At 39.5% G+C, this 27,849-nt stretch overlaps 1 protein-coding gene across 5 annotated transcripts in view; it reads right to left on the bottom strand.

Annotated features, from left to right (window-relative positions):
* LOC143282928 (intersectin-1-like) overlaps nucleotides 1-27,849 on the bottom strand; it is a 92,140-nt gene that overhangs the window by 28,897 nt on the left and 35,394 nt on the right. For 3 of the 5 annotated variants that reach the window (XM_076588823.1, XM_076588822.1, XM_076588824.1), the window contains 8 exons: nucleotides 27,364-27,446; nucleotides 26,213-26,382; nucleotides 18,416-19,426; nucleotides 17,517-17,544; nucleotides 16,676-16,797; nucleotides 15,593-15,700; nucleotides 13,753-13,843; nucleotides 13,013-13,195 (listed from right to left, as the gene is read on the bottom strand). In XM_076588823.1, the coding sequence (XP_076444938.1) occupies nucleotides 13,013-13,195; nucleotides 13,753-13,843; nucleotides 15,593-15,700; nucleotides 16,676-16,797; nucleotides 17,517-17,544; nucleotides 18,416-19,426; nucleotides 26,213-26,382; nucleotides 27,364-27,446 (1,796 nt within the window). Of the gene's footprint in view, nucleotides 1-13,012; nucleotides 13,196-13,752; nucleotides 13,844-15,592; nucleotides 15,701-16,675; nucleotides 16,798-17,516; nucleotides 17,545-18,415; nucleotides 19,427-24,466; nucleotides 24,506-26,212; nucleotides 26,383-27,363; nucleotides 27,447-27,849 lie in introns of all 5 variants that reach the window. The other 2 variants (XM_076588825.1, XM_076588826.1) reach the window with 2 other exon arrangements.

The following is a 27,849-nucleotide window of genomic DNA, read 5'->3' as shown; positions in this document are numbered from 1 at the left end:
AGAGAGACATCATACTAACAGTATCTTTAATGTTGATACAGACGGAGCAGCTGTCGCCGCCACAGCAGAGTAGTACAACACTTAGCAGGAGGAACCAACATGACTTCACACATATTTCCATCCTGTCCCAGTCCTCTACAGTACACACTGTCTACGTCACACATGCATGCTTGTCACTACCCAGCATCTTTTCCAAACACCAACACAGAAACAAAAACAAAAAACAAAAAAAAAACAACAAAAACAACCCAAACTGCTGCTCTCGGCCTGTGAAGTGTATGAAAGACAGGAGTACAGCTTGATTCAGAAAAACAACACACACACACACACACACACACACAACACACACACACAGAGAAATGGGAACAAAAACTGAAAGTTGGCTGATCACCAACAGCAACAACAAAAAAGCATTAAAACAATAAAACGAGAATGTACTGAATAAAACCACAGGCTGAGTTGACACAACCTGATTTCTTTCCTGGTTATCTGATTCATTCTACATGTCACGCTTTTTGCTCTGAGTACACTTGCACCAGTTCTTAGGGGAATCATCGTACTGTATGATTAAACTGGGCAGTTTGTAAGTCACTGCTTACCCTTACTGCACACCCATCTGTCCCTCACACTTTTGATATAAACATTTCTTATATATATATATATATATACATCTTATACCTGCTATTATTCCAGTCTCCAACCTTTCACCATACAGCCGTGATTAATTGAAGTCTTGCAGAGCATCCATTAAAATACTTTTCACACATTTTATACTGAAAAATCAATGGATACAATGCTTTCAGTGGCAAGTAGTTTAATATAAAATGCAACATTTCCCGTTTGGTGTTAGTAGTTCTTTTCTTCTTCATTTTTGTTCAACACTAACTTTGTTCAACTAAGCTCATAAAAAAAAAATCCTACGATTTGACAAGTGCATGAACTCTTCCAAGAAACTGTTCCATATGCAAAACTTTCTCTCAAACGTTTTTTCTCATTTCCACAATTCATGAACGTGCATAACACTGGACTCAAAGAGGTGAAGAATCAACAATCCCAAGTTTTAATGGAATGAATGCAAAACCAATGGCAAACTCTCAATGTAACAAGCAATCCATATTGCACACCCGTAGTGTCAACTAGAATGCACTATGTCTATGCCACAGAATGAACACAACTAAGGGACTAGCATTTTGGAAAAGGAAAGCTGAACGTTCAAACTGGGAAACTCCTGTCTGTAGCTGTAAATGTGCAGTGACAGATGTTATCCATGTTTATAAAAACAGCTCAAAACCACTTGAACGACATTTACATTAAACAACTAGCATCACTACAAATTCAAGAGTGCTGCAACATTATTTTCCTTCACAAAACAATATTCATAATAGATTTTGAAGAAATGGGGGGGGGGAAATTTCAACTAACTACTCCACATACATTATTCTGGTACCCTGTCCTCTCTTTGTGCGTGTTGTATGTGAGTGGATAGGTGTTTGGGGGGTGGGTGGGAAAGAGAAGAGGCAAGACAAACTGACAAACTGACTAATAAGTTGCCTCTGTGGAAAATCTTTCCAAGAAGACATTGGTTTCTATTCTTTGGAAGGTGTAGAGATATGATTAAAAAATATTTTAAATAAAAAAAGGAAAGACACAAATTTCAGCAAATAAAAGATGTGCACATGTGTACTTAAAGCTTCTGAAATTAACACAGCATCCTCTCCCGGACAAAGTCAAATAGATTCCAGTTTCGTGTCTGCAGTTTAAAGCATCTTAAAGTGCAAAGAACATCCATTTCTGCTTCACAGATATGATCACTGAAGTGGTAGGGATAGGAGAGAAAAGAAAGAAATCACAATTTTTTCTGTATGACATATTCATATGTAAAATTTTCTCAATAAGACAAGTTGTTTCGTTTTTAATGCATAAAAAAAGAAGAAAAAGAGGAAGAGAGATGCAGAGAAAAGGAGGGTGGCAAGTGGACGCATGAAGGTGAAGGGAAAGGGGCACACAACTTGAAACAGAACCAGTCTCCACCCCGCACACGCCCACTTGATATGAAACCAGTCTGCCCGAAGCTTGTGCCATGTGGCTAAGCTGGTCCACCCCCTTCCCTGACCATCCACTCCTCTCAACTTAACACAAACAGCACCAACAACTCATTATCACCAACACAACCCGCCAACTATCCTATCAGCTGATCTGGTTAAATCCAAAGCATGACACTGTCCAACTGAACTGATAACAACAACAGAAATGAAAGACCAACTCATCAGTAACCATCAATCCAGCCTGGTAAACTCAACTCTACACATGATAAAACAACACTTGAGGTGAGTTCAAACAAATATGAGTATTATCATTATCATCATCATAACATGGGGAAGGTTCTCTGGAACACCAAGCGTGGATTATCTCGTATGATTATTCACTGATAATGAGCCGAGGGCATTCACTTCCACATCACAGAGAGGGAGAGAAAAAGAAAGGAAAATAAACCATTAAGTCCTCTGCACTATTCCTCTCAGCCAGTGACTTCCAAGTCATTTCACACAGGAACATTCAAACCAAAGACATGTTTTGATTCCTTCAACTTTTTCTGCAGTGGAGTGGGTATGTGTGTGGGGTAATGGGGGTAGTGGGGGGTGAGAAGGTGGAGGAGGGACAAGAGGCAGGTGGGAAGGGGATATACGGAGAGGGGAGGGTTAAGGAGGGGGGGGGGGGGTTGTGGGCCAAGCTGTAAGCAGAGTACATATGTACAAATGTCCTACTTTTGATTAATGTCAATACTCCTACAGGTATCATTTTGATTTTTTGTTGTTGTTGTTTTTTTGTTGTTGTTGTTTTGCAAAGGGGTGATAATGCTGAGACGTGTATAGAAACTACTGTTATGGACAATGAAATGGAGCAATACTGACTCAAGCATGTACAGCTGATGTACACTAGTACATGTGAAGGATTGATTCTGTCTCAGATAAACTGTGACCAGCAAGTGCAAAACCTTAAAAAGATATAATGATTTCCCATTGCAATGTAAAGTTTAGTCCACAATCAACTCTTTTTTTTTTTTATACCTTTAGTTACTACAAATATGACAGCTATGTCATCACTTAAGCTGTAGACCAAGGAGAAGAGTGGGGTGAGGGCATCAACGTTTTGTCTGGCAAAAATCATTCTCACACTTAATTACTAATCAACATTTCATTCAGCAAAAACTATTTTCAAACTTCCTGTCAGTAGATACCATTTTCATCTGGCAAAAATCTAAATAATTTTGCCACCGGTCTGGTCAATTTTACAAAAACCCTTCCTTCTCTTCCCTCAAATCAAGAAACCATCACTGACCCACCACCCACCTCCCTCCATTCTGACTGACTTATGTCTGTGGTTTCTGTTCCTGTCTTCCTCTTCTCTTACAATCTACCAGTATAACAAACAAAAAAACAAACAAACAAACAAACAAACAAAAAAAAGGATTGTATTCAAACAAATATACCTTTATCATCAAAGAAACATATTTAGTTTCTATAAAAAAAAAAAAAATTAAAAAATTAAAAAAATATTTTAAAAAAACAACTAAAAACCAATACATTGTTCATCAACATACATGACTGGACGGTACATAGTACAACCACAACATATGTCTCAAAAGACAACCGAGAATATCACAACACATAACATTTGGAACAACACACACACAAGGAATAGTTGATAAGACTTAAAATGTGTCCACTTCTATTTGGGACATTTCCATTACACTGAAACTGATTCCCTATTTTAAAAAATATATATATATATATTTAATGCTAGGTTTTTCCACAATCATGAAATTAATTTTACAACTCACAAGGGTAACAGACCTTCATTGCTTCTATCAATGACCAAAAAACCTTTATTGGCACTGATTAAATATCATTTTCACCACAAACTTTTTCCAGTCCTTGATAACCAGTTATTATGATATTTTTTTCCATGCTTTTGAATAAATTACATTTCTGAGAGAATTTCATTTCCCCTGAAAAACACTGCACTGGTAATAATAAAAACTAACCAGAGACAGAACTGAAATGCTGACTTTCCTTGATAACAGATTCAAAACTAAACAAAACCTTTTGAAGACACACACACCAAAAAAGAAGTCTGATGTACCTTTTTTTTTTTTTTTTTTAATGAATAAAACATTTCTTAACTCTCTCTGTGACTGTAATTCAATTGTGATTCTTATGCCATTAGAAATCACCAAAGTGTGTCAGTCTGATCATACCAGAAAGTGACTGAAGAAGCATGGTTATAGAAGAAAAACTGGTTCTTTTTGGGGGAGTGAGAGAGAGAGAGAGCGAAAGAAAGGAAGACAGAGTGAGAGATGGAGAGAGAGAGAGAGAAACAGAGGGACTGAGAAGCATGAAGATGAACAGGAATTATGGAACTGAACCTCTGAAAATGAAGAGAACAGCAAACTAACTCAACACACAAACCTCACATAAGAACATATTCCTATAACCCGAACTAGCAAAGAATACCAAACATGCTCTGGCATCCTTCTCAGAGACGGCTGAAAATCCAGATAAAAAATCCCTCTCCTCATTGTCTCAAAGACACAACAGGACTGTGCCACTAACAATGCCGACAAACTGCTAAACTGTAATTGTGATGTCGTCATCTTTTGTTAGTGTTATTTTTGTTGTTGCTGTTGTTTCTGACCTTAACCAATGTTAAGGTCTGTTAATCACTGCCTTCCTTTAAATCTAACCGCAAGACTTTCCTCTTCCAACAGCATTTCCTCTAGACTCTCTCTCTCTCATACATGCAAGTAGTTAGTTGACTGTGTAGGTATATTTGTAACGCTGTATTGTGTGTGCATCAAATGTATGTATGTATGGATGGATGGATGCATGCATGCATGCGTATGTATGTATGTATGTATGTATGTTTGTATTGTACATACAAATTTGTATGCGCATATATATGTTTACTGTGCATGATTGTGAGTTGATGACTGAGTATGTTTTGTATGAGTATGTTTTGTATGTGTGTCTGTATGGATTGTAAAGTGCTTTTTGCAATGAGAAAGTGCTGATAAATGTCCAGTTATTATTCTTCTTCTTCTTAATTGCAAAGATCTTCAGGGCTTCCAGCAAATTATTCAGTTGCAAATGATGATTCTTCTGTATCCTTCCTTTTCTCATTTTGTTTTTCATCTGTCGTCACAGAATCACTTTTCTTCTTATCGCATGACCGACGTCAACTTGCTGGGTCTTTAACATGCATACTTCATCATCGTATCTAGTAGTTATAAGGGTTCGGTCCCTGTTTCTGAACGGTGCTGTTTAGCACTTTACTCCAATTTTCTTCACTCCACAAAGATGTGAAGGCTTTCAGTGACAGATTGAGAGGACTGGGCCCCCCTTCCTAGTCCTAGACACAGTGAATATAAATTCAATGCCCTGATGGACATATAAAGCTATGGGACCTTCAACCCCAACCTTTTTAACCTCCATCCTCTTCATCCATACGCACATGAAGGGTGCTCAGACACTGGCTGACCTGCATCCCTGTGTCTTTTGCTGCAACTGCTGTGTTTTGATGGCAGACAGTTCAACAATTTTCTTATTCTTGCCATGCAGCATATATTTTCGCCTGGGCTGTATTGACCACGGCAATGTATAAATGAAAAAACTCCAGTTATCTTTCAAAGTCTTTTAAAGTCAGGTACAGACCAGCCTACACACATTATGTCTTTGTCTACATGCAAGGCTCATGAGGGCCCAAGGGTCAGTCTCAAGGAATTAAAGCCACAGCTTGCAGACTGTAGCTTACAGTCAGTGAAAAAGAAGTCACTGCAGAGGGGAATGACGAAGTCACCGGCAGAACTCAACCAGAAACCATGTGAAAATGGTCATGGAATGGAAGCTAAATGTCATTATCACAAATCAATCAAAAGAAACAGAAGTAACAGAATAAAAATTAGTTAAAACATGACTCCTAATGACTGTTAATTAAGACAATTACAAAACTGAAGAAAATTTAAAACATTAGTGAAATTCAATTTAAATTATTACTGAAATTTATCAGTTAAATGAACATTGGTGAAAATAAAAAATGAAGCAAAGATCCCATTTTAAAAGAAGAAAGACATGAAATGCAAAACTGCAGAAAGAACAGCAAAAGTGAGTTAAAATGATAAAATAAGAAATACAGAATGAATGACATTTTAAGACGTGCACAATCAGTACATCTTTCCAATAAAACCCGGAAAACAGCCGACAGAAAAGAAACAGAGAAATAAAACCATTTAATATTCCAAACTCCTCACACTATACACTGACTCAAATTGTGCCACAGATCTTTTTTGATGTTGCAACTGTTGTGCTGGTCCTAAGCCACTGCTGTTTCTATAATGATGAAAAGAAAAAATCTTCCAATTACTGCAGCAATTTTCAGCCCTTTTTTGTTACCTCTTCCTCACATTTTATATCATAATTACCTACCCCAAATGTTTTCTTTTTATTTGCTGAGTAGATGTCTAGCAAAATATTTCCATTTAATGCAGAGATTTTGACCACAATGTGATAGTTAAAAGCAAACAAATATGACGCTGTGACCAGATAATACTGTGTCCACAACTTCATACTTCAACTTGTACTGGGGACTTGACAAAAAGGTCCTAGTCTCAGACCTGCTCTTTAAAGTGAAACTAATGGACAGCCGTTCAGCACAATCACGCTGAGATCATTTCTTAACAAGTCAGTGATTTTTACTGCCTCTGGTCTAAACATCTCACAACTATTTAGTTGTGTGAGGAATCCCCATCTCCACACTGCAGTCAGAATGTGCCAGGCTGGACATGATGGCAAAGCTAACACAGAGGCAAGGGAGTGCCTGGAATAATCCTCAACACTTCAGATGCACTGAAAATAAATGACCAAATAAAAAAAGACATACACAAACTGGAAATGGTGTAGTGGCTTAGTGGTAACCTATCTGTCTGTGCGGGATCACATCCCACGCTCGGCAGAATTTTTCTTCCCCTCCTCTAGACCTTCAGTGGTAGTCTGAACACTTTTCACTTGGATGAGATGATAAACGTCTTGTGTGTAGCATGCACTTTGCGCATGTTAACAGAACCCATGGCAACAAGAGAGTTGTCCCTGGCAAAATTCTGTAAAAAACAAAACAAAAAAAAACCCACTTTGATAGTAAAACCAATAAACAGAAAAAGGGTGTAGTGCTGGACTCTCCACCAGGAAAGCAGCCTGAATTTCACACGGAGAATTCTGTTCTGAAAAGTAATACAGCACAATACAGATTAGCTCAGACAGACATGTAACAAGGAAGGGAGAAAGAGAAGAAAAAGAACCCCGATTTAGTGAAGCAAAGGCAAAGAAAATCAGTTCATATCCCTGCTACTTCATGCTATATTTTGATAACTCTCGCCAATATACTCACAAGTATAAATCATACACCGTAATACAGGCATCCTTACAAAACAACTCCACAAATTTCTTGAACAGAAAATAAACACCTTGGATCTGTCTTTTTAGACACACAGCATAAATCCACTCAAATGGAACATAATCAGACAAAGGCCATGATTTAAAATGAAAGTAGGAAACAAAATGCTGCAATAAAATGAACTTCAACAGAGGACATCTGCCCAAAGTGTGGCTGAAACTGAATGTTACACTACAGCAGCAAAGAACGGTCATGCTTGCAGAGAAGTAAATAGTGAACAACTGAAACAGACAAGGCAGCTTTAAGGTGAGAGGTTTTCCAGGTGTTCTGGGCATGAAATGGCACAAGCCACTCTGCTCCCACTAGATAGCAAAGTGAACACAAGTGACAAAGCCCTGCTCCTTTAACAGAACACGGTTTCCCATGTCAGTGGGAACTACAGCTCAGTGTACACTCAAGTAGAAAATGTAACATACTGGCAAGAAACAGTCATGCCAGGAAAGGCAAAAAGTGCCCACTGTATTCTCTAAAAGAGAATGCCAGTTGTTGCAAAATGAATAAGGAAAAAAAATCAATACCTTTTGATCTATAGTTTTACTTTCTTCATTTCAGCTATCTTTGCACCCTTATTTACCACAATTCAGTGCATAACTAAGAGATCAATTAAATGGGGAAAAAAACTTGTTTTGAGTAGTCTTGTTTCTAATAAAAGAAACAGCTCGTAAGCAACAGAGCAGAGAAAGGGGGTAATGCAAAGATGAGATAGGGAAAAAAAAAAGAATGTCAGAAAGTGAAAACAGCACTGATGTAACAAACTCTAAGGCCCCCAGCAGGCAAAAAGCATGGCCATGCACCCCTTTTTTTTTTTTTTGGACCAGTACCCTCTTCATTCACAGCAGCTTTGTCTCTTTGTGTCCACCCTGCTAGGTCTTTTTTTTTTCTTTCTTTCTTTCTTTCTCACTAACATTTGGTACACCATCATTTCTCTGTGCAAACTTTTCACTTTTCACAGAATGATTGCCAGAGCATGCAAACAAGCAAGTATGGAAAGCATTCAACATGGACAAGACCATTTTAATGGGCTGGATGGAGAGGGGTGGAGGAGAGGGGTAGTGGTCTCCTTTCCGATGGTGCTACTTGGAGATATGGCAGGTGTGATATGAGGTAAGATGCAACATTAAATGAACCGTAATCCGCCAAAGACAAAAGCAGTAGAACAACCAAGCAAACCACCGCCCCTGTTAATCAAACCACCCAGACATAAGCCTCTCTGCCCAGTGTTCTTTTTCTGTCAGTGTACTGTCAAGCCCAAATCCCAATACTGTTGGTTAAATCTTTGTTTCCATCTCAAGCTCTCTTGTTCCCACCTGTTTTTGTTAGATTTTTTTTTTCAACACGTTCATCAGTACAGCTCATACCCACACCACCTCTCTTTAAGTACCCTACGACAAGAATCAGCACCTCAGAACTGTGTCTGATATGGTGTAACACCTATCCAAACAAGGGGGGGGAAAATGGAACGAGGAAGGGAAAAGGAATAGTGGGACTGGGAGTGGACATTTCAAAACAAAAGTAGGAATGAGTGATATGAACACACGATTTCCAAATTACAGAATCAAGCTGGCTGGTTAATGCTTTGTATTATGATTTAAGTGTTTATTACAGGATCTACATTCACATCATCTCTATACCCTGTACAGTAGTCATTTCATAAATACTATCAACGCTAATCAGACTACGAACTGTATCCTACATCACAATACTACACAGCCTTTGATGTGGACGAATTTACATATTGCCAAAGAACAGTGGTGCGCTGATACTAGTATAATGCCCTCCATTGACAAGCTATACAGCTATTATGCGCAACCAGGTAGCTAACAGCGGGCAAAAACGTTTCGATAAAAACCATCCATCCATGATACACAGAACACCACAATAGACAGCACAGTCACATGGCTGTTCTTCCAGCTCTCTTGTGGACTACAACTCGAAATACCACATTCCTCATCACACTGCAAGTGCTGTTATGAAAGTCAGCCTCACTGTTAGCAGTTTCACATACTCAGCGGAGGAAAAAAATCAAACCAGTGAAATGGTTTTCTGATGTGTTGACCACTTCATGGCTACAATGACTACATGCTGACAATTTCCACAAAATACTATGTACACCATTCTAATTCCATACCACGACATTATCTTAATGTCATGCCATCAAGACTGCATCAGAATTTTTTATAATGAACATGAGTTTTAACATTTCCTGCTTTTCCTAAGTCTAAATGAACAAGAACTTGACACAGAGCAGTGACATTTTTTTTGCTAGGGTTTAACAAAGAAAAATATCAACAACTGGTAGCAAGCTATTGTAAAAAAAATAAATAAATGAAGTATGGTTTTGAAGCCCTTGTGCTGTAATTTAGCAAAACACAATGACTATCTTCTGCCTTTTTATCTGAGTATTATTGAGTTTCCTGTTTCAGCTGCAATCTGCAGCAAAATAAATCCTAACCACTCAACTGTCCTAAATCTGAACAAATCTACACTGCTTTCACTGCTACAAAACGGTTAACATTTCCACTGTCACAAACTCCCTTTTTGTCTAATATGGTTTTAAGACATAAGTTCCTGATCTTCCAGAATTAAAATCTGTTTTCATTCTCCAAAGTAGGATGCTACAATCACTGTGACAACTACTCTCTTGGCCTGAGTGAGAACAAGAAGCTGACTGCGAGGTACTTGCAGCTAAACATCAACACACAGGACACCAACACAATACCAAGAACGCACGGTACAGTAATCTGACCAATGACAGGACACTCCGGCCAGGATGAGGACAATGAAGGGGGAGGGGGTGTAAACTCCAAATGTCTGGCACAGTATGGTGGGGAAAGTTTAGAACAGGGATGGGTGCAGGAGAGCAGTGGGTTTCAATGGTGCACTCAAGCTATCTACCACTGCAAGGTCAGGAGTCTTGAGATACGAGAAGCGATTTAAGCGCACCTCGAACTATCTATCTACTGCACTCAAACGTGCTGTTTAAGACAGGGGAGGGGTTCAGAAGTATTCTCAAGCCATCTACATGCAGAACTTTGAGGGTGGGTGGGCGGGTGATTTTTATAGGAGGGGCATGGAGGGGGTTGGGGTGGGGTGGGGGGCATCAAGGAGGGTAGGGTCAGTGCACACAGGAGGACACAGCTGCAATATTGTGAAGAGAGAGGTGGATGAGGGTACTGGCCAAGCTACACAACCCCCTCCCCCCTTGTTGCCACTGGCAACAGTTGACAGAGGGTGGGTGGGTGTTGGGTGGGTGTTGGGTGCTGGCCACGCCTTCTGCACTGCTGTGGTGTGAGGCCTCCTTGTGTTTGTGGCACAGTGCTCTGTGGGGCTGTCCTGGAAGAGAAGAGGACCAAGCATCAAACAGCTGAAAGCCATGGAAATAAAGCATACAATCACTGTGGAAGCCTGTGAAAAAGAAAACAAAAACAAAACAAAAAAACCAATCCTTGTTAAACAAAGGAATGCAGGGTCCATGAGAGAGATGCTTTTTCAAGAGGCTCCATTTACAAGATTTGCTGAAAGTAAACTCCATGCATACTCTTTCCTTGTTTGTGTGTGTGTGTGTTCTTCTTCCACTGCTTCTCCCTTTCCCTCTCTATATAAAGATGCCATGAACAACATTTTTTTAAAGTCTGAACAGAATGTCTTTAGCTGAGATGCTGATTAACCTAAAGCCATGCTTTAGCTGAGACGATGATTAACCTAAAGCTATATGCTTTAGCTGATACGTCGATTAACCTAAAGCCATATGGCTGTTAACATACACTCTTTTTTTCTCCTTGCTTCCACTATTTCTCCCTCTTTCTCCCACTCTGTAAAGATGCACAATACATTCAAAAAAGATTTTCTTGAAAGACCAGTTGAGAGCCACAACTGTATGGCTGCATACCAGACACAATCATCAGACAAATATGAATTACAGTTCAGATCTCTGCTGCTAGAGATATCTCTTTTTCGTTTCTTTTCAATTGGAACTACTGTAACAGTAAAATGCTTGGAGCAAAATAATTTGATTAAGAGCTATATAAATAAACTTTTTATTATCATCATTATCATTATCATTCTGTCTTTCATTTTACGGTCTTGAGAACAAATAGGCTGCAACAACGAAAGGTACAATTGTGTCAGTGCAACAGCCAGGTTTCATATCTCAACCCATTCATATATTTAACATGTACTTCAACTCATTTCAGATGTCATCAGTCCTTTCAGTATCTTTATGAACATCCCTGATTATACTTGTATTCTGAGCTTTTAAATAAGTTAAATCAGGCACTATCTATTTCTGTTACAGCTGCATGGAAACAATGCAGGTTGCATTTTTACTGATGTGCACACATGTCCAACTACATGCACATCTACATATATGTGTGTACTTGCACATGAGCACATACTCATGTTTGTCTATATGTGTGCATTTGTACACTCACACATGCATTATGTGCACCTTTGTTTCATGAACACACATACGCACACAAACATCCACACACAAATACACTCTCAAGGGTATAATAGCTCTCATCTCTCTGATCTAACAACACAGCTGTACAAAGACAATGTGAAAGAACCAACACATCTGTGTCAGTCCCAGCTAAAAATATACATGCACTGCAAGTGTTCAAGCAAACTATGACAAAGCATACATGTTTTCAATGGCAGTGAAGTGAGCATCTATGGAGAGAAAGTTTTCTTGTTTACAAATTTACTCAGCGGTCCTCGTGCAAAAAAAAAAAAAAAAAAAAGATTGTTTGTAACTTTGAACTGTACCGTTTCACACGAATCCAACTTCAGAAACGAGCACCAACACTTACTTGACCAGACCACCCACCATCCAACACATCATACCACAGACAGCATCCATACCTGTATCTATAGCTTCTAACCTGTCCTGAGCAGTCTCACATCCCGTAATCACCATCATATCAATATCTGGGGATCACCTGACAAGCAGTGTCACAGGCTCTTTACAAACTGCTTTGATGGTGACCTCAGTTTTGATATATCCTCTCACTTCTTAACCTGTAAGGCGGGGTTGTTACACAGTGTTACTGTCAACAGAGTTACTCATTCTGTAATTTTCCATGACAAAGCAACCAGTCTCTTAAAATCTCTCAAGTGAATATGCAAAATTTTGCATGTGATTTGAAACAGACCTAACTAAAGTGGATTTAATTAAATAAAACCTGCCACCACAGCACCACCATGACAATGTATCTGAGTAAGACCTCCTCTGGCATGTGACCTCACAGCAAAATACACAGTGACAGCTCCAGGCTGACAACTAGTAATGGACGGAGGCAAAAGAATCAACATGGATACGGTCTTGTGGAGATGAAGAGTGCACACTAGTCCCCGAAATGACCAAAGAAGGGGACACCAAAGTAAACATAATGTACAGAAGTTCACACATACACACACAGAGACACACACACACAACAAAAGAAATAATAATTATTATTATTTCTAAAAAAAAACAAAAACAACCAACAAAAAACCATGTACTCACAGGACTGTGCAGTGGAGAGAGGAGTCACATAGTTAGAGGGGAACAACCCTGTCTGTCCGTTGACCTCCCCTTGCCACCAGTCAGGGTTGTCCCGACTGAGGACAGTGATGACAGCGTCTTTCTCAAATGTCAGTTCATCGTTGTTCTGTGCAGTGTAGGGGTACAGGGCCATGAGTCTCTCTGCTGTGAACATGTGGGACATCAATAATACTGTAGTGTCTTTCCATGTATGCAAATCAATGAGACTGTTGCACCTTTTTTCTTCTTGGATCAATGCAAATCAACACCAAAGTTGTAGCATCCATTTTTTGTTTTAATCTGTGTAAATCAACACTGAACAACAGTGCTAAATGGTCTCTTTTCCATCAATGCAAATCTGCATCATTGCTGTTGTATCACTTTTTTTTATCAATGCAAATACACATCAATATTGTTGAGTCTCTTTTTTTTTTTATATCAATGCCACTCAACATCACAACTGTAATGTCCCTTTTCCATCAATGCAAATCAAAATTGCTGTTATAATTCAATTCTTTTTATCAGTGCAAATCAACAACACAAATGTAATCTCTTTTTAGTCAGTGGTTATCAACGTCAGTACTCGACAGTCTTTTTTCTGTTTTCTAAATTCATGCTGATTAAATGTCATTACTGTTGAGTCTCCTTTCTATCAATGCTAATCAACATCAATCACACACGCGCGCGTGCACACACACACACACACACACACAGAGCATTACCTGAAGAGGCAGGTAAAGAAGGGGCGGGGGCAGTGGGCTGTGGTTGGGGGGTGGTGGACCGACTCCCTCCAGAAGATGCGGACTGCCCACCCTGTACAAACACACCACTGTACCAGCAACAACTTCATACCCATATCACCCCTGCCCACATCACACACTTCCCTTTAGCACAAACACTCCTTTACAAAAGCAGCACACTTCACACACACACACACACACACAAAACAACAACAACAAACAAACAAAAAAACACATCATTCTGGTAATAACACCATTCACATGAACAAGCACATTGTTTTATAGTAGCACATTCCAAACACATACATGAATTTATGAATGAATGATCAGTCACATGCTTCATGTCAGTACTTCACTTGACATCACCAACATATTTCATATAAACAAGCTTACCAAGTATATCACACCATTCTTCATCAAAAAATATTTCATAAAAATAAGCAGATCTAAAAAGTACATCATTCTAATAGCAACACATTTCAGATAACTCATCATGTAAGTACATCAGTTGACATCACTAACACTTCCGAAGCAAAGAAGTAAGTGAACAAAGCAGAAAAAGTGTAGTCCACAACAACAATACAGAGGCATGTAAAACAGGCCACTTAGTCTTTGAAATGAAATTTTATCAAAGGTTCAGGCTACATACTTCTCGTGCAGTTTTTACAAATTCATAAAATGATATGTCTTTAAAAAATGTAGACAGTAGTCAGTGTTGGAAATGAGCTACTGACAGAGGCTTCTGTTTCATCTTCGTGGATATTGTATAAACACCATTTCCCCTGTTTACTATTTTGTTCGTATCACTGTCTGTGTAACATCAGATAATCTTGACAATAAATGGCTTCTTACTGTTTGCATCATTTGTTTTGCCTTTATGTCTTTGCAGCAGTCCCCTGTTTTTGTATTGTTCATACTGATCTCTACCTTCATGAAATGTTGCTTTCCATCATCTGTGTTTGACGCAACAAAAAAGTGCTTTCTAAATGACATCTGTACATTGTAAAAACAAGCTGCCAATGATTCTGTAACTAAAACAAAAGCTGAAATCAGTAAATAAAACAAATCCAGTTTACCGTGTCCATCTGTGATTGTTGAGCAGAAGCACTAGAGTCACTTTATCATTCAACAGGAGGACACCTGCTTATCATTTACAAAATGCATCAACAATACCCTAGCCCAGCTGACAAATCCTGGATTTGTCTTTTGGAGCAGTAAGAAAGTCCTGTATCTGTTTTTGGTGTTTTGGGGGGGTTTTTTGTTACCCGTCCTCGGCAAAAGCTAGTGGCTGAAACAGTCTCAGCAAAGGTTTAATATATATATATATATATATATATATATATATATATATATATATATATATATATAGTGTGTGTGTGTGTGTTGTGTTGTGTGTGTGTGTGTGTGTGTGAGAAAGAGAGAGAGAGAGAGAGTGTATGTGCATGTGGGTGCTGAGGTAGGGGTAGGGGTGTGCGCATGTGCTGATGTGTGTGTGTGCATGAGAGAGAGAGAGAGAGAGAGAGAGAATGTGCATGTGGGTGCAGAGGTAGGGGTGGGCATGTGCTGATGTGTGTTTATGTGTGTGAGTGTGTGTGAGTGTGTGTGTGTGTGTGTGAGCGTGTGTGCGTTTAGAGGTAGGGGTGGGGGTGTGCGCATGTGCTGATGTGTATTTGTATGTTGTTGTTGTTGTTTTGTTTTGTGTGTGTGTGTGTGTGTGTGTGTGTGTGTGTGTGTTTGTGTGTGTGTGTGTGTGTGTGTGTGTTTCTTTCTCTCATTTATATTGACAATCTCACAAGCTCAGTACAACAGCAGCTTCACTCACAGTGGCCAGAGTGACTTTGGGATCTGGGGTGGACCTGGCACTGGAAGATCCCAAAGGTTTGACATAGTCAGCAGGGAACCAGCCAATCTTCTTCCTCTGGCCTCGAGCCTGAAACACCAGTCAGCGCCTTAAGGGACAGTCATGCTTGATGGTTAGCAGTTGATGATTCTGATGTACTGGGTTACAGTTTGCTTTATAATGCCTGATGATGATAACAGCTGTTCAAAAATACTGATGAATTGGAAAAGTTTGTTTCATCATGCATATTGATACCGACGTATTGGGAATGAGTTTGCTTTGGAAACGAATGATGAGCACCCAGTGGCAGCTGTCAGTCGGTTCTACCCAGGTAGGCAGCCTGTCGTGCAAATGACCCCATGTTTGTAAAGCGCGTAGAGCTTGGTCTCCGACCGAGGATAGGTGCTATAGAAGTATCCATATCAATCAATCAATCAATCACTCATGCACAATGTTAACAGTTTCTGATACAGATGTAATGAATAAGTCTTTGCTTCCTCATGCATGACGATAACAGCTGCTGACACTTATGTACTGGGATCGCTATATCAAGACGACAACATCAGCTGATTCTGATGTACTGGGTAAGAGTTTGCTTAGTTACAGTATGAACAGTTCCGGACACTGCTGTACTTGAGTTTTGCTCGGCAGAATGCAAAAACCAAACATTACTTGTAAGCACAGTGTAAACAGTTGCTAAATGCTGATGTACCTAGGTGAGAGTTAGTGAATGGAACATAAAACTTGGTGGATGATTGTAAGCATGGTCAACATGGATTTGGTGGTGTGGTGATTTAAATTGTGAACTGACACTGCAAAGCAGTCAAGGTGAAACAATCAATCTATTATCACAGTTAGTGCAGCTGAAATCAAAACCCTAAACATAATATTAAGCAGGCTCTTTTCTAATGTCAAAACAAGTAACTATTAACATTTAGAGCAGCATTCCACCACAATTTTTTAAAAATTATTTTAAAAAAAAAGTACACGTTCAAACAATTTCAATTTACATCCCCATCCCCCCCCCCTCACCCACCCCCTCAAACTCTACTAAATAAATCCTACCTGTAACTCTCCTTCCCACCATCCTCGAGGCGATTTCTGTCGAACATGGATCAGGTTGCCTGGCTCCAGCGACAGCTGACCATTGCCTGTCGCTGTGTATGGGGCTATCACCATAGCGATTTCTGCAATGGAGAAAATCAAATGCATTGCCAAATGGTGCCGTCATCAACCCTACCAAACTGAGGTAGACTTCAACGCATTTAATTCTATCATAAATTCAACCACCTGTTGATACACTGCCACAGCTTCAGTCAATCACTAATAAAGCAAAAAACTTTAACACTGGATCTTTAAAATAGAAAAACAACAACAATTGTTCCAGTGAAGCATGGAATAATTATCATCACAAATTAGCCATTTACCATAAAACCGTATGAAAGAACAAAAGACAGATGGGCAGACATGTTGAGATGCATTTCATAATGAAATTTCACACACACACACACACACACACACACACACACACACACACAAATTCAAAGTTATGAACTTCCACATAACTCTAAATGGCATGCACATGCTGATAACACACTGTTAAGAAAACTCGAGAGTATCATTATCAAATTTACACACAAACAGATAAATAGATTAGTTATATGTAAATCCAGCAGACAAAACCAAAAGAAAACTGTTTGATTGAAAAATATTGGCCATGTGAATGTGAGAATGCCTCAATGACTCAACAGTGTTCTGTACGCCGTGTGAATGTGAGAATGCCTGAATGACACAACAGTGTTCTGTACTCTGAGATGAGCTGTAATACTCTAACCAATCTGAATTTCAGTCATTAAGCTTTCTGTTTCAAATAATGCACAACCCTCCCACAACTCTGTAAACTCACCTGGTTTCTTTGCACTCTTCTGTCCAGGCTGTATGGAAACACAAAAACGAAAAAAGCCATGAATAAAATGAAAAAAAAATAAGAAGAAAACTTGTCTGGTCTTTTTCATTTACAAAATAGTTCATTAAAAAATGACTGCAAGCTGTATTCAACACTTTTTGTATTTTAGCAGACAAAAATGTACCCCTCCCCCCTCCTCCCAGTCCCTCACAACAAATAAGTGAATCACTGAAAAGAGACATCTGTTGATTTTTTACAGCATACAAGAGCATGCATCAAGGTATAAAAGAATGCCACAAAGGCTGCTGATCAAACAATCTTTGCTTTCAATGATGTCTCAGTCAACGGTGAATGAATTTACAGTAAAATCTAAACATTCCCTTAAGACACCAACCATTGTAGCATGCTCACGATCAACAAATTTTAAGTGTAAAATTGTAAGGACTATCTTTGGATACATGACAAAAATATAATCAGGGGTAATGTCAGATTTTTCAAAGTTGGATTCTGTCAGTAAAGTATAATCTGGTGTCATACACAAATACTGTCAGGTTTTATCAAAGCAGCAATAACCATGTCAGCTTTCCAAATGAAAGGGAATGGGTTCACCACCATCCAGCAGTGCAGAACTGAACATCACAGCCACAAAGCACCCACACTCCAGGACCCCAACACAAAATGAGGTTCTCACACTTTGGACAGTATGAATCATCACTTCAGGCAACTGTAAAGTAAGTTATCCTTGATCGCTGTGAGACATACCCAAAGTGTGAGAGCTTCATACCACAGACTAGGAGTATGTTCCACATATCAATCATCACAATTATCTTTCACACACACACACATAACACAACCATCCCCACACCACACAATCTCTAAGTCTCAAAACCAAACAGCACCTCCTCAAACTCTGCAATGGCCCCAGCTTCATTCAGTGAAGATGTTATCAATGAAGCTGCTATGTTCGGGTCAGCTGGCTGTGTCATCGGCAGGGCAGGGGGAGGCAATTCTGGCTCCGGAAAGCCACTCACACTAACCAAAGCGAACGGTTTGTCAGAGTTTTTGAATTGCAAGGGATCCACCGCAGGCATGATCCCAGAAGATCCTGCTCCATCCCCAAACACATCGGCAAAAGGATCCATTTTGATATCTTCGTTATGAGCCTGTGTTCTGGATGCCATGTCAGTGATGGCTGCCAACTCTGCTGCAGAGCTGCTGGTGGACATACCCCTGGAGTCACCAATGTAGAAGGTGGCGGTGACTGGGGAGTCACACTGTGACTGCTGGTTCCCTGACGCTGCCTTGTCCTGAGCTTTCCTGGCCACAGCTGGAGAAGGCACATTCACTGACATCAAACTGCCAAAGTCCACATCAAACGGGCTGCCACTGTTAGCTGATGGGACTGCCCAAGGTGATGCACCCTTGTTTTGATCTCCACTGGTCTTGCCATCCAGTAACTCTGATGAAGACAATGTCCTGTCTACCTCAGTTGAAAAAGGATCAGAGAAATCCTGCTGGAAGAGGACTTCTTCATGAATCTGGGATGTAAAGGTACTGGTTTCAGGAGCAAAAGGAAATTGTCCAGATCTACTGTCTGGCTTGCCGGGCACTGGCCCAAAAGCACCACCCTCCAACTCTGAGATTTGCTTACTTTGGCTTTGTCTGGGTACAGCTGTCATTGAGGAGCCCTCAGAAACTGCCATCTTATCAAATCCAGATTTTGCCCCCTTTGTTGACTGAACCAAGGATGCTTCTGGTTCACTTCCCCTTTTGCTTCGGTTCCGTCTTGGCGGTGCCACAGGTTTACTGTAGGAAGCTGTGGTGACAGGAGGATGATCACCAAATACACTTGTGCTGAAATCGACAAAGAATCCTCCCGACAGGTTTGACGCAGGGGCTGTAGTCGATGTCTGTTTATGGACAACCACCAGGGTAGTAGCGTACGTCAGGAAACAGAAGAGAGGAAAGCAAAATAGCATGCAACAAACAGAAACACAACAGCATGCAATGTACAACTTTAAACACATCACACAATTTCTTTTCTAGAGGTTATGCTGCCCTTCTGTGAAATAGTTCTTCAACAGCATTCCTGTCCAGTAAAAAGCCATTTTTCAATCTGCATGAATTTTAGGTCTTTTTCAACATTCTTCTCCATATATCCATCAAACAAAAAGTTAAAATTATAAATCTGTCAAAGCTTTTTGTTGATGATGATGCTAGAAAAATGTGCTTTATCTGATACTTGTATCTACAACGGTGCTGGAAAAATGTGCTGTATCTTCTTATTCTTTTTCTTTTCTTTTTTTTTTTTCCCAATTCTGTCCACCAGAAATAGATATTTCTCTATCTTTTTTTTATACACAACAGATCAATTTAACAATTGAAAAATGTACTTCTCTCATACTAGCTTACTTTATCCCTTTTTAAATATCATAAAATTCCATGGTCTTTAACTGATAGCTTCAATTTATCATTACAGTGGACGAAAAGACGAAATTCCAGAAAATAAAAACAGACTCAAGGATTTTAAAATTCCATTCAATCACACATGTGCTCAAAGAAAAAACCGCTGTGTTCAACACATATTCAGTGGAGGAAAAGGTGGAAGCGGGGAAGGATGCAGGTAAGGATGGAGACTTACCAGCTTCCAAAACACACACATCATGCAGAATTTTGAAAAATAAATAACATTTCTTTCCACGTTATAGATTAATCCATTTCTATCAAGGTGTTTTTAGGCAGTAAAAAAGCCCAAACTTCCATAAAAAACAACATTTTAATATAGAAATATATAAAACAGAAAAGGAAGACCCAATGAAAATAAAATACATGCACAAGTATGCATAAGTTCTTCAATGGACAGCACCCCAATCAAAGAATTAACGTATCATTTAATCCTTCAAAAATTGCATAAACAAAATCTTTTCATCAACTCTTTTTCACAGCATTTTTACATCAAAACAATAACTCATGACACCATTTGAAGGGGGGAAAAAAAAGAAAAGAAAAGAAGCTTGTAAAACAATCATTTGGATTACTTTGACAATCCGGAAAAAAATTCCCAACTTGCATAGCTTCATTATCTGTTACCAAGATACATGCCTTGGGACTAGGTTAAACAACAACAAAAAACATTATTCACACTTTTCGGCTTAGGAGGACAAGCATAAATAAATCTGTTATTTCACATTCTGTCGGTAATTCTGTTTCTCAGTTTTACCCTGCACTCACAGTAACGCTAAACGAAAATGCCACTACCCCCGAAAGCGGAGTATGGCTGCCTACATGGCGGGGTAAAAACGGTCATGCACGTAAAAGCCCACTCGTGTACATGCGAGTGAACGTGGGAGTTGCAGCCCACGAACGCAGAAGAAGAAGAAGAAGAAAATGCCACTTTCGCACTGAATCAAACCACAATTGTGCTGCATGGATTTACAGCTTCACAGAGTTAAATCAAACACGTGTTGAAATGAGGGCATGTGTCACTGACCGTTTCCCTTTTATCTTTCCCCATCTGTTTTCAGGCTTTTAACTCTACGGGCCTAACTCTGTAAAGACAAACATTCATCACAACTATGAACCAGGCCCCTTGACATAGCTCTTTCTTACTACGATTCTCTGTCCTTTGTCAAACTTATCCGCTGTGTTCATTGGTTGACAACTGAAATGCGTTTTGAAAACTTTGATCATACCGCAGAACTGAAAACACCTAACAGAAACACAATCACATGTTGTGAATCACTTTGTCATAGCCCAGTTTGGTGTAGTTCAGAAAAAATAATGCCCTAGTCCCAGCCTCATCAGTATCAATTGCCGGTCAAGTTTATTTGTAAAGCCAGTGATAAGATTTCCTTTGAAGTACATTTTCACAACAATGGAAGAAAGTATGCCTGCAGCAAACCCCATAATCTGAAGCACAGGCAAATCAAACTAAACACTGTATGTTTATCCTTAATTATATATATCGAAAAAATTCTTTTAAATTTTCATTAAAAAACAACAACACACAATCATGTAATGGGATAAATAAGAAATACCACACGAGTAAGGACTTGGGATATATAGGGGTGACTGGTACTGAGGTGAAAGGTCACATCATGTGGGGAATACGCTGGGAAGAATAATGGAACAGGTGTAAGGGGGGCAGGAATGGGAATCATGCAAGTAACCCAATGTGTACAATCTCACCAGCTTGTTTAGAAATCAGGCCACTAGACCCCAAGGACGAATCATAGGCAGAGGAGGTGGAAGAGGGGAATGGGGGGAGGGGGGGAGCAGCGGTAAGGATATGGGGAAGGAGGTCGAGGGAGAATAAGGCTTCGCAGAGAAAAGATGGGCAAAACAGTCCGATGGTTAGAGCATTGCACTTTCAATCTGAAAGTCCGGGGTTTTGATCCCGGTATCAGCACCTTGTGAGTTAAGAGCGGAGATTTTTCTGATCTCCCAGGTTAACAGATGTGCAGATATCCCAGTGCCTTATCCCTCTTTACGTGTATGCACACGCAGAAGACGCACATTAAAAATTTTGTAATCCATGATTGCATTCTGTAAACACACCATACCCAGAATACTGTGTACGGCTGCCTTGAAAGAAAGGCTGAGTAAAAACAGTCACCCTCATACGTATGCAAGTAAACCCGTGTGAAAATATTTTGAAGAAGACATGGATTCAATTCTTCAATCATGCAGTGTTTCAAAAAAAGCTCATCAAACTTATCTAAATACAAGTGATAAATTTCAGCCCAACTAGCATTATTCTGTACACAGAAATGTACAAACCTTTTTCTTCATTCAAACATATCATGACCAAAAGCCTACAATGGTTTTCTAACAGACACAAGAAAAAACCCTCTAAGGAAACTCTTCATCATTCTTACATGTCTAAACCAGCATCAACCCAATGCCTGCCTTTGGACCTCAGACTTACTTCCCTTTTCTTACACTACTGTACGCCTGCAGAACGCAACTCTCATGTCCAAGTTTCATCAGCAATTCACGGTGATCGTTAAAGGTGAACAACCTACTTTGTTTCTCTGTCTTCTAGAATGTTTGAAGATTGGTTACATCCATTGAATTTCATGGTCTGCACTTTATGACTTGTATGCAGTGGGCAGTTACGTCCCTTGACTTGCATGGTCTGTACTTTATGACTTGTATGCAGTGGGCAAATACTAAGTCACTAGCAGGCACAGTTGGTCAAAATGGTGTTGTCTAGCAAAGATCAATATCGACTCATTTTTCAGTTCACAGCCTTAAAAGTGGCTCAGCAGATACTGAGAGATATGCTCAGTGGGGAAGAAAACCTATGTAGTGGTGAGGGTAGTGTTTCAGGTACATCACAGATTGGGCGTATGACGACTAAAGTCACAACCTACTTCATGACACAGAGTGAAAGCCACGGTGATCTAAGTTTTATGCTCAAGATTGGTCAGTCTAAGTCTGTGGTATGCCATGAGTAAAGTAACAGTGAACATGAACCAGATGCCACTACAAGCATGTCACTCCACATGTGTAGCTTGAAAGGGAAAGGGGGGTGAGGCCAGTGGAGGGAGGGGAGAAATGTCTGTTGGCTAGGTGTCAACACACAGCCAGGTGGCCCAGTTTCTGTTTCATGCCAGGCCACAGGCACCCAATGAAAACAAATTTGACTGGAAATCCTGGGATTAAATGTGATGCAGAAAATTTTTAACCACTTGATTTCTCAGAAAATTTCTTTGACAACAATAACAATAGTTTTACAACCAAATTATAATAATCTAATCACCTACGTAAAGTACAATGTATGAGCAATCAAGCAAAATTTCAAGGATATATCTTTGTATTAGACAAAGTAGTGCACATACTTTACATTTAGGTGGAAACCCCGAGTTTTTCCCAAGCACACAGGAATAACAAAATTATTAAAACATTTGGCAGGCAAGGGGCTAAAGGATAAAATCAATGACAGGACCTGAAACATTCCACTGTTTTGGGTGAAAACCAACATTTATATAATGTTTGGAAGATAGCCATTCATCCAGATTGTTACAAACACCTGAATAGGAAAAAAAATGGTCAACTGACGAGATTTTTGGTGACCTTTGCAGTGAGCAATGCTGAAAATACTGCACTGAGTATTACATTTTATTTGCTGTATTCCATCCCATGCATTGCCCCCGTAACCAAACAACACACACACACACACACACACATTAAAGATTTGTATACAGTGAAGGTCTGTTCTTTTTTTTTCAGAATCTTCCAACAATTCTGCATCCAAACAACTTCAGATCCACATACATTGTAAGGGATATTTTTGTTCTCTTTTTCAGAGAATTTGAAGACTCAACACCCAACTTGGGATCTGCTGAAAGCAATTATTACAGCTCATGCTTTTTTTTCCAAGAAATCAAAGAATTAGCACATTGGATGTTTCTAATCTTTTTCTTTTCCTTTTTTGAGAATTTCAATCCTTGAATCCAAGCAAATTAAGACTTGCAAATTGCATATGATAGATTAATGTTCTCTGTTCTAGTGAATTTCAATGAATTACCAATGCCACATAACTTCAGACTTGCAAACTGGACATGGGATATTCTGTGCTTTTCCCCACTTAATAACTTCAGATTTCCATTCAACACATGACAAATGATTTATTTATCTATTCATTTATTTATTAGAGAATTCCAAAGAATGAACATGAAGGTTAGGCTCGGCTAAGGACAATTATTTTCAGGAAAAGGAGTTACCACTCCACTCCTAAAAACTGACGACCGATCTCAAAATGCAGTGGATCCTGGGCCAGGAACTGACGACCAATTCTCCACAACTCCACACACACACCCACACCCCTCTGAACATCAAAACTCATCACACTCCAAAGCACCACCATCAACAACCTGATCCCACTGAGCACATCCAAACAAAATGAAAAAAAAAAAAAAAAGGGGGAAAAAATCATGGATAAATACCATTAAGTCACTTTCTTGGGATCCAGTACTCTCAGATCGCTGTAAATACAATTGGATACAATTCAACAATGTGCAGTGACTGGGAAGAAAACGTTCATTTTTCCAAATGAAAACAGTGCTTAGCTGGGAGTGAACGTCACCAGTATTTTGCCTTTTTTAAATTTTTTTTTTATATTAAGTCTGCATGATTTCATATTATTTTTTCAAAGTAAATAATCCATGGTATTCTCTGTGCTATGGTTAATAAATTATGTGTATGTCCATAAGCAGAACCTCAGAAGTATCAGAAAAGACCTGCTGACATGAACAACTACTGTATACTTGTGCCAAGTTGAGGGGGGAAAAAACAGCAACTTCGGGACATATTACAGTCTGATCAGATTCTATCACACAGATAACTCTTTTACATTTTTGGCATGCTACATACATACATACTGGGCCTAAAACAAATAAAAATATATCATAAATAAAGAAAAACAAACCAAATATATGTGTATAATTTCAAGTCTTTAAAATCTAAGTAGATGCCATTGTTATTTTTGTTTCTTTCAGACACATTCTGACAGATTCATTTAGCAAACATCTCTTCTTCCTTTTTCTTGACAAAAACAACACCATTCTTTGGCAAATGCACCTCACAATATTGTATGATACAATCACTGTCACTATGGATAAGAAAAGAATGATTCTTCAGCCTCAAAAACAGTCACACACAAACATTTCATTTCAACCGCATATCCCCTACCTAACCACTAAGGCAGCCATCACCCTGAGCCTCTGAGAGAGACCATTAAAATCTGCAGCAATAACAGAACTCTGTGCGACACATGGTGACAAAAGAGGAACAGGTGCACAGCATGTGCAAACACGCAGATATGTGTGTGTGGGTGCAGCACAGCAAACAAACATCCGTCGTCTTCACAGACTCACTCACACACATGAAACGACGAATGCTGAACCTCAAATAAAATCTTGAATTCAATCAAAACAGATGAAGAGACATCACAAAATAACACTAGAAACCCTCAAAGTCGGACCCTTGCTACACCCTCTCCCCCCCCACCCCACCCCACCCCCACCTTAACCACTCCTCTCACTGTATCCATCCAGTAACAGAGCAAATGTGCTGTTTGTTCACTTTGTTCACTTTCCCTCTCATACTGTTCGAGTCAAATTTGAACTCACCAAGTTTTAAAAAAAACAAAAACAAAAACATAATAGTAATAAAAGATTTTTTTTTTAAACCTGTCAGAATACATAACTACTTTTGCAGGAATATGTTCCCAAACTAACAACACTGATTTGTTTGCTGTGGAAAAGGAATTAGTTGTTGTTGTTTTTTTAATGTTACAAACAGTTGTATCAAATACACTGTGTGGGAGGGGGGGGGTGGAGGGTTGAGGGAGGGGGTGGGGGTGCTTATGTACAAGCCAGAAAATTAGCATTCAGCATTCCAACTTATTGATTCTCCCTGTGCATGCAAACTGCATTTCATAATCTAATTAATGAACCTATCAACACCTATCTGATCTAGATCTCTCTCTGTAAGTGTGAAAAAGTCAAATCATCTCCAACTATTCAATGATCAGTATTAACCCCCAACACAAAGCCAGTATTCTTTCTCTAAGATTACCTTTATAAGCTAAATCATTGTCACAAAGCCCTTACTACTGGAAGAACAAAATTTTTTAGTGCAAAACAAGACCAGAACTGGAATTTCTCCTATGAATGATGCTAATCACTGACCTGAATTTCCACTTTTTTCACATAGCTGGCAGGGAAGATGCCCGTCTTTTCTCCCAGTGTCCCCGTCCACCAATCCTCCTCCTTTTTGGTCACCAGAATCATGTCGCCCTCATTGAAGATCAGGTCAGAGGGCTCCCCAGACACGTAGCTGTACATAGCTACGTAGTACTCTGCATGGATACACAGACAGGCATGTGATAATAAAATACTAAAATCTGCACGAGTGCAGCACTGAACTTTGTGCCAAATCATCATTCTTTCGCACCAGTCATTCACATGCACATGTAAGCACAAACCGCCTAAAAACGTTTGTGAAAAGATGTTAAAAGAAAGACACACAAGCACACACATGTATAACACAACATTATCTTCTTTCAATGGCTGATCATTTACAAACTGACATGTTTCTCTCAAGCAAAAGGTAAATACAAGATTTTTTTTTTTTTTGGGGGGTGGGGGGGGGGGGTGGGGGGGGGGGCTGCCTCATCATCTGCACCATTTCAGTGGCATTACCCCCACGCCAATCATTCCGAGTCCCCCATACACGGCCACACCCAGGCTCATCTGTCACAGTCCCAGTGTCTGCAGTCCACAGGGAACCATTAATGTTAGGTCGCCAGAAGGTCACACACTAGAGGAGACCCTGCACTGCTGCCAAGTCACTTCAGTGGTGTTTGGTAGTGCCTGTTCTGATTTAACAGACTTAGGACACCACCTACTAAGCCCCCTACTGACGACAATAATGGCTGTGTCACGGAGCCAGGCTGAATGAGCGTCTCCCCAATACAAGATAATTTCGTCATCTGATGGAGCTGTGTTTACACAAGACTACTGATCACACTTCAAATTTTTTTTCAGAGGACATTGAGAAGATTCTATGTACTATTTTTTCCATATCAATTTCTTCAATGAAGAAGCTGCACCTGTCACCCAACACAGATAAAGTAGGGGGAAGATAACAGGGAAAACAGCCCACAATGGTGCACATACACAAGCCAAGGAAATGGATGAATGCAGAGACATCATCATAATGATGAAAAACACAATGTCAGACTGACATTACACTGAGCAAAACACACACACACACACACACACACACACACACACTGTACTGTGCACATGCATAAACACTGAAATATTCAAGTCCTCACCTCCGTCTTTTCTCTCTGGAGCAGGTGAAGATGTGGCACTTTCACCCCTTTCTAATGTCCCCATAGGACTAGATGTTTGAGAACTGAAACAAACAAGATCACAAACACACTCATATGAAGACATATACACACATGTAGATACACATACACACAGAGTCAAAAGACCAATAATATTCCACAACCGAAAAATACATTTGAATGTATATGGAAGCAAAGTCTGAAAATTAGTGTGTCCATTACACAACACTTTACAACTATGAATAAAACTCAGTGTTCAAGAAACTCTTCCCCCATGCTTCAAGATCAGCTCTCTCCACCTCATCCTCAACTCCCCCACTCGGCCCCTGTGTCTCATGGTGTTTGTGAAGTAAAGCTGGTCTCTACAAAGCAAAAAAATATGTACCAATCTGAGCACCAAAATATTAATAAAAACAACCAAACAATATCCATTCCGATTATTCATTTTAATACTGCTCCCTGTGGATG

This window comes from Babylonia areolata, chromosome 6, assembly GCF_041734735.1.
Source record: "Babylonia areolata isolate BAREFJ2019XMU chromosome 6, ASM4173473v1, whole genome shotgun sequence".
NCBI lineage: Eukaryota > Metazoa > Mollusca > Gastropoda > Neogastropoda > Buccinidae > Babylonia > Babylonia areolata.
This window is presented reverse-complemented; position numbering and strand designations above follow the sequence as displayed.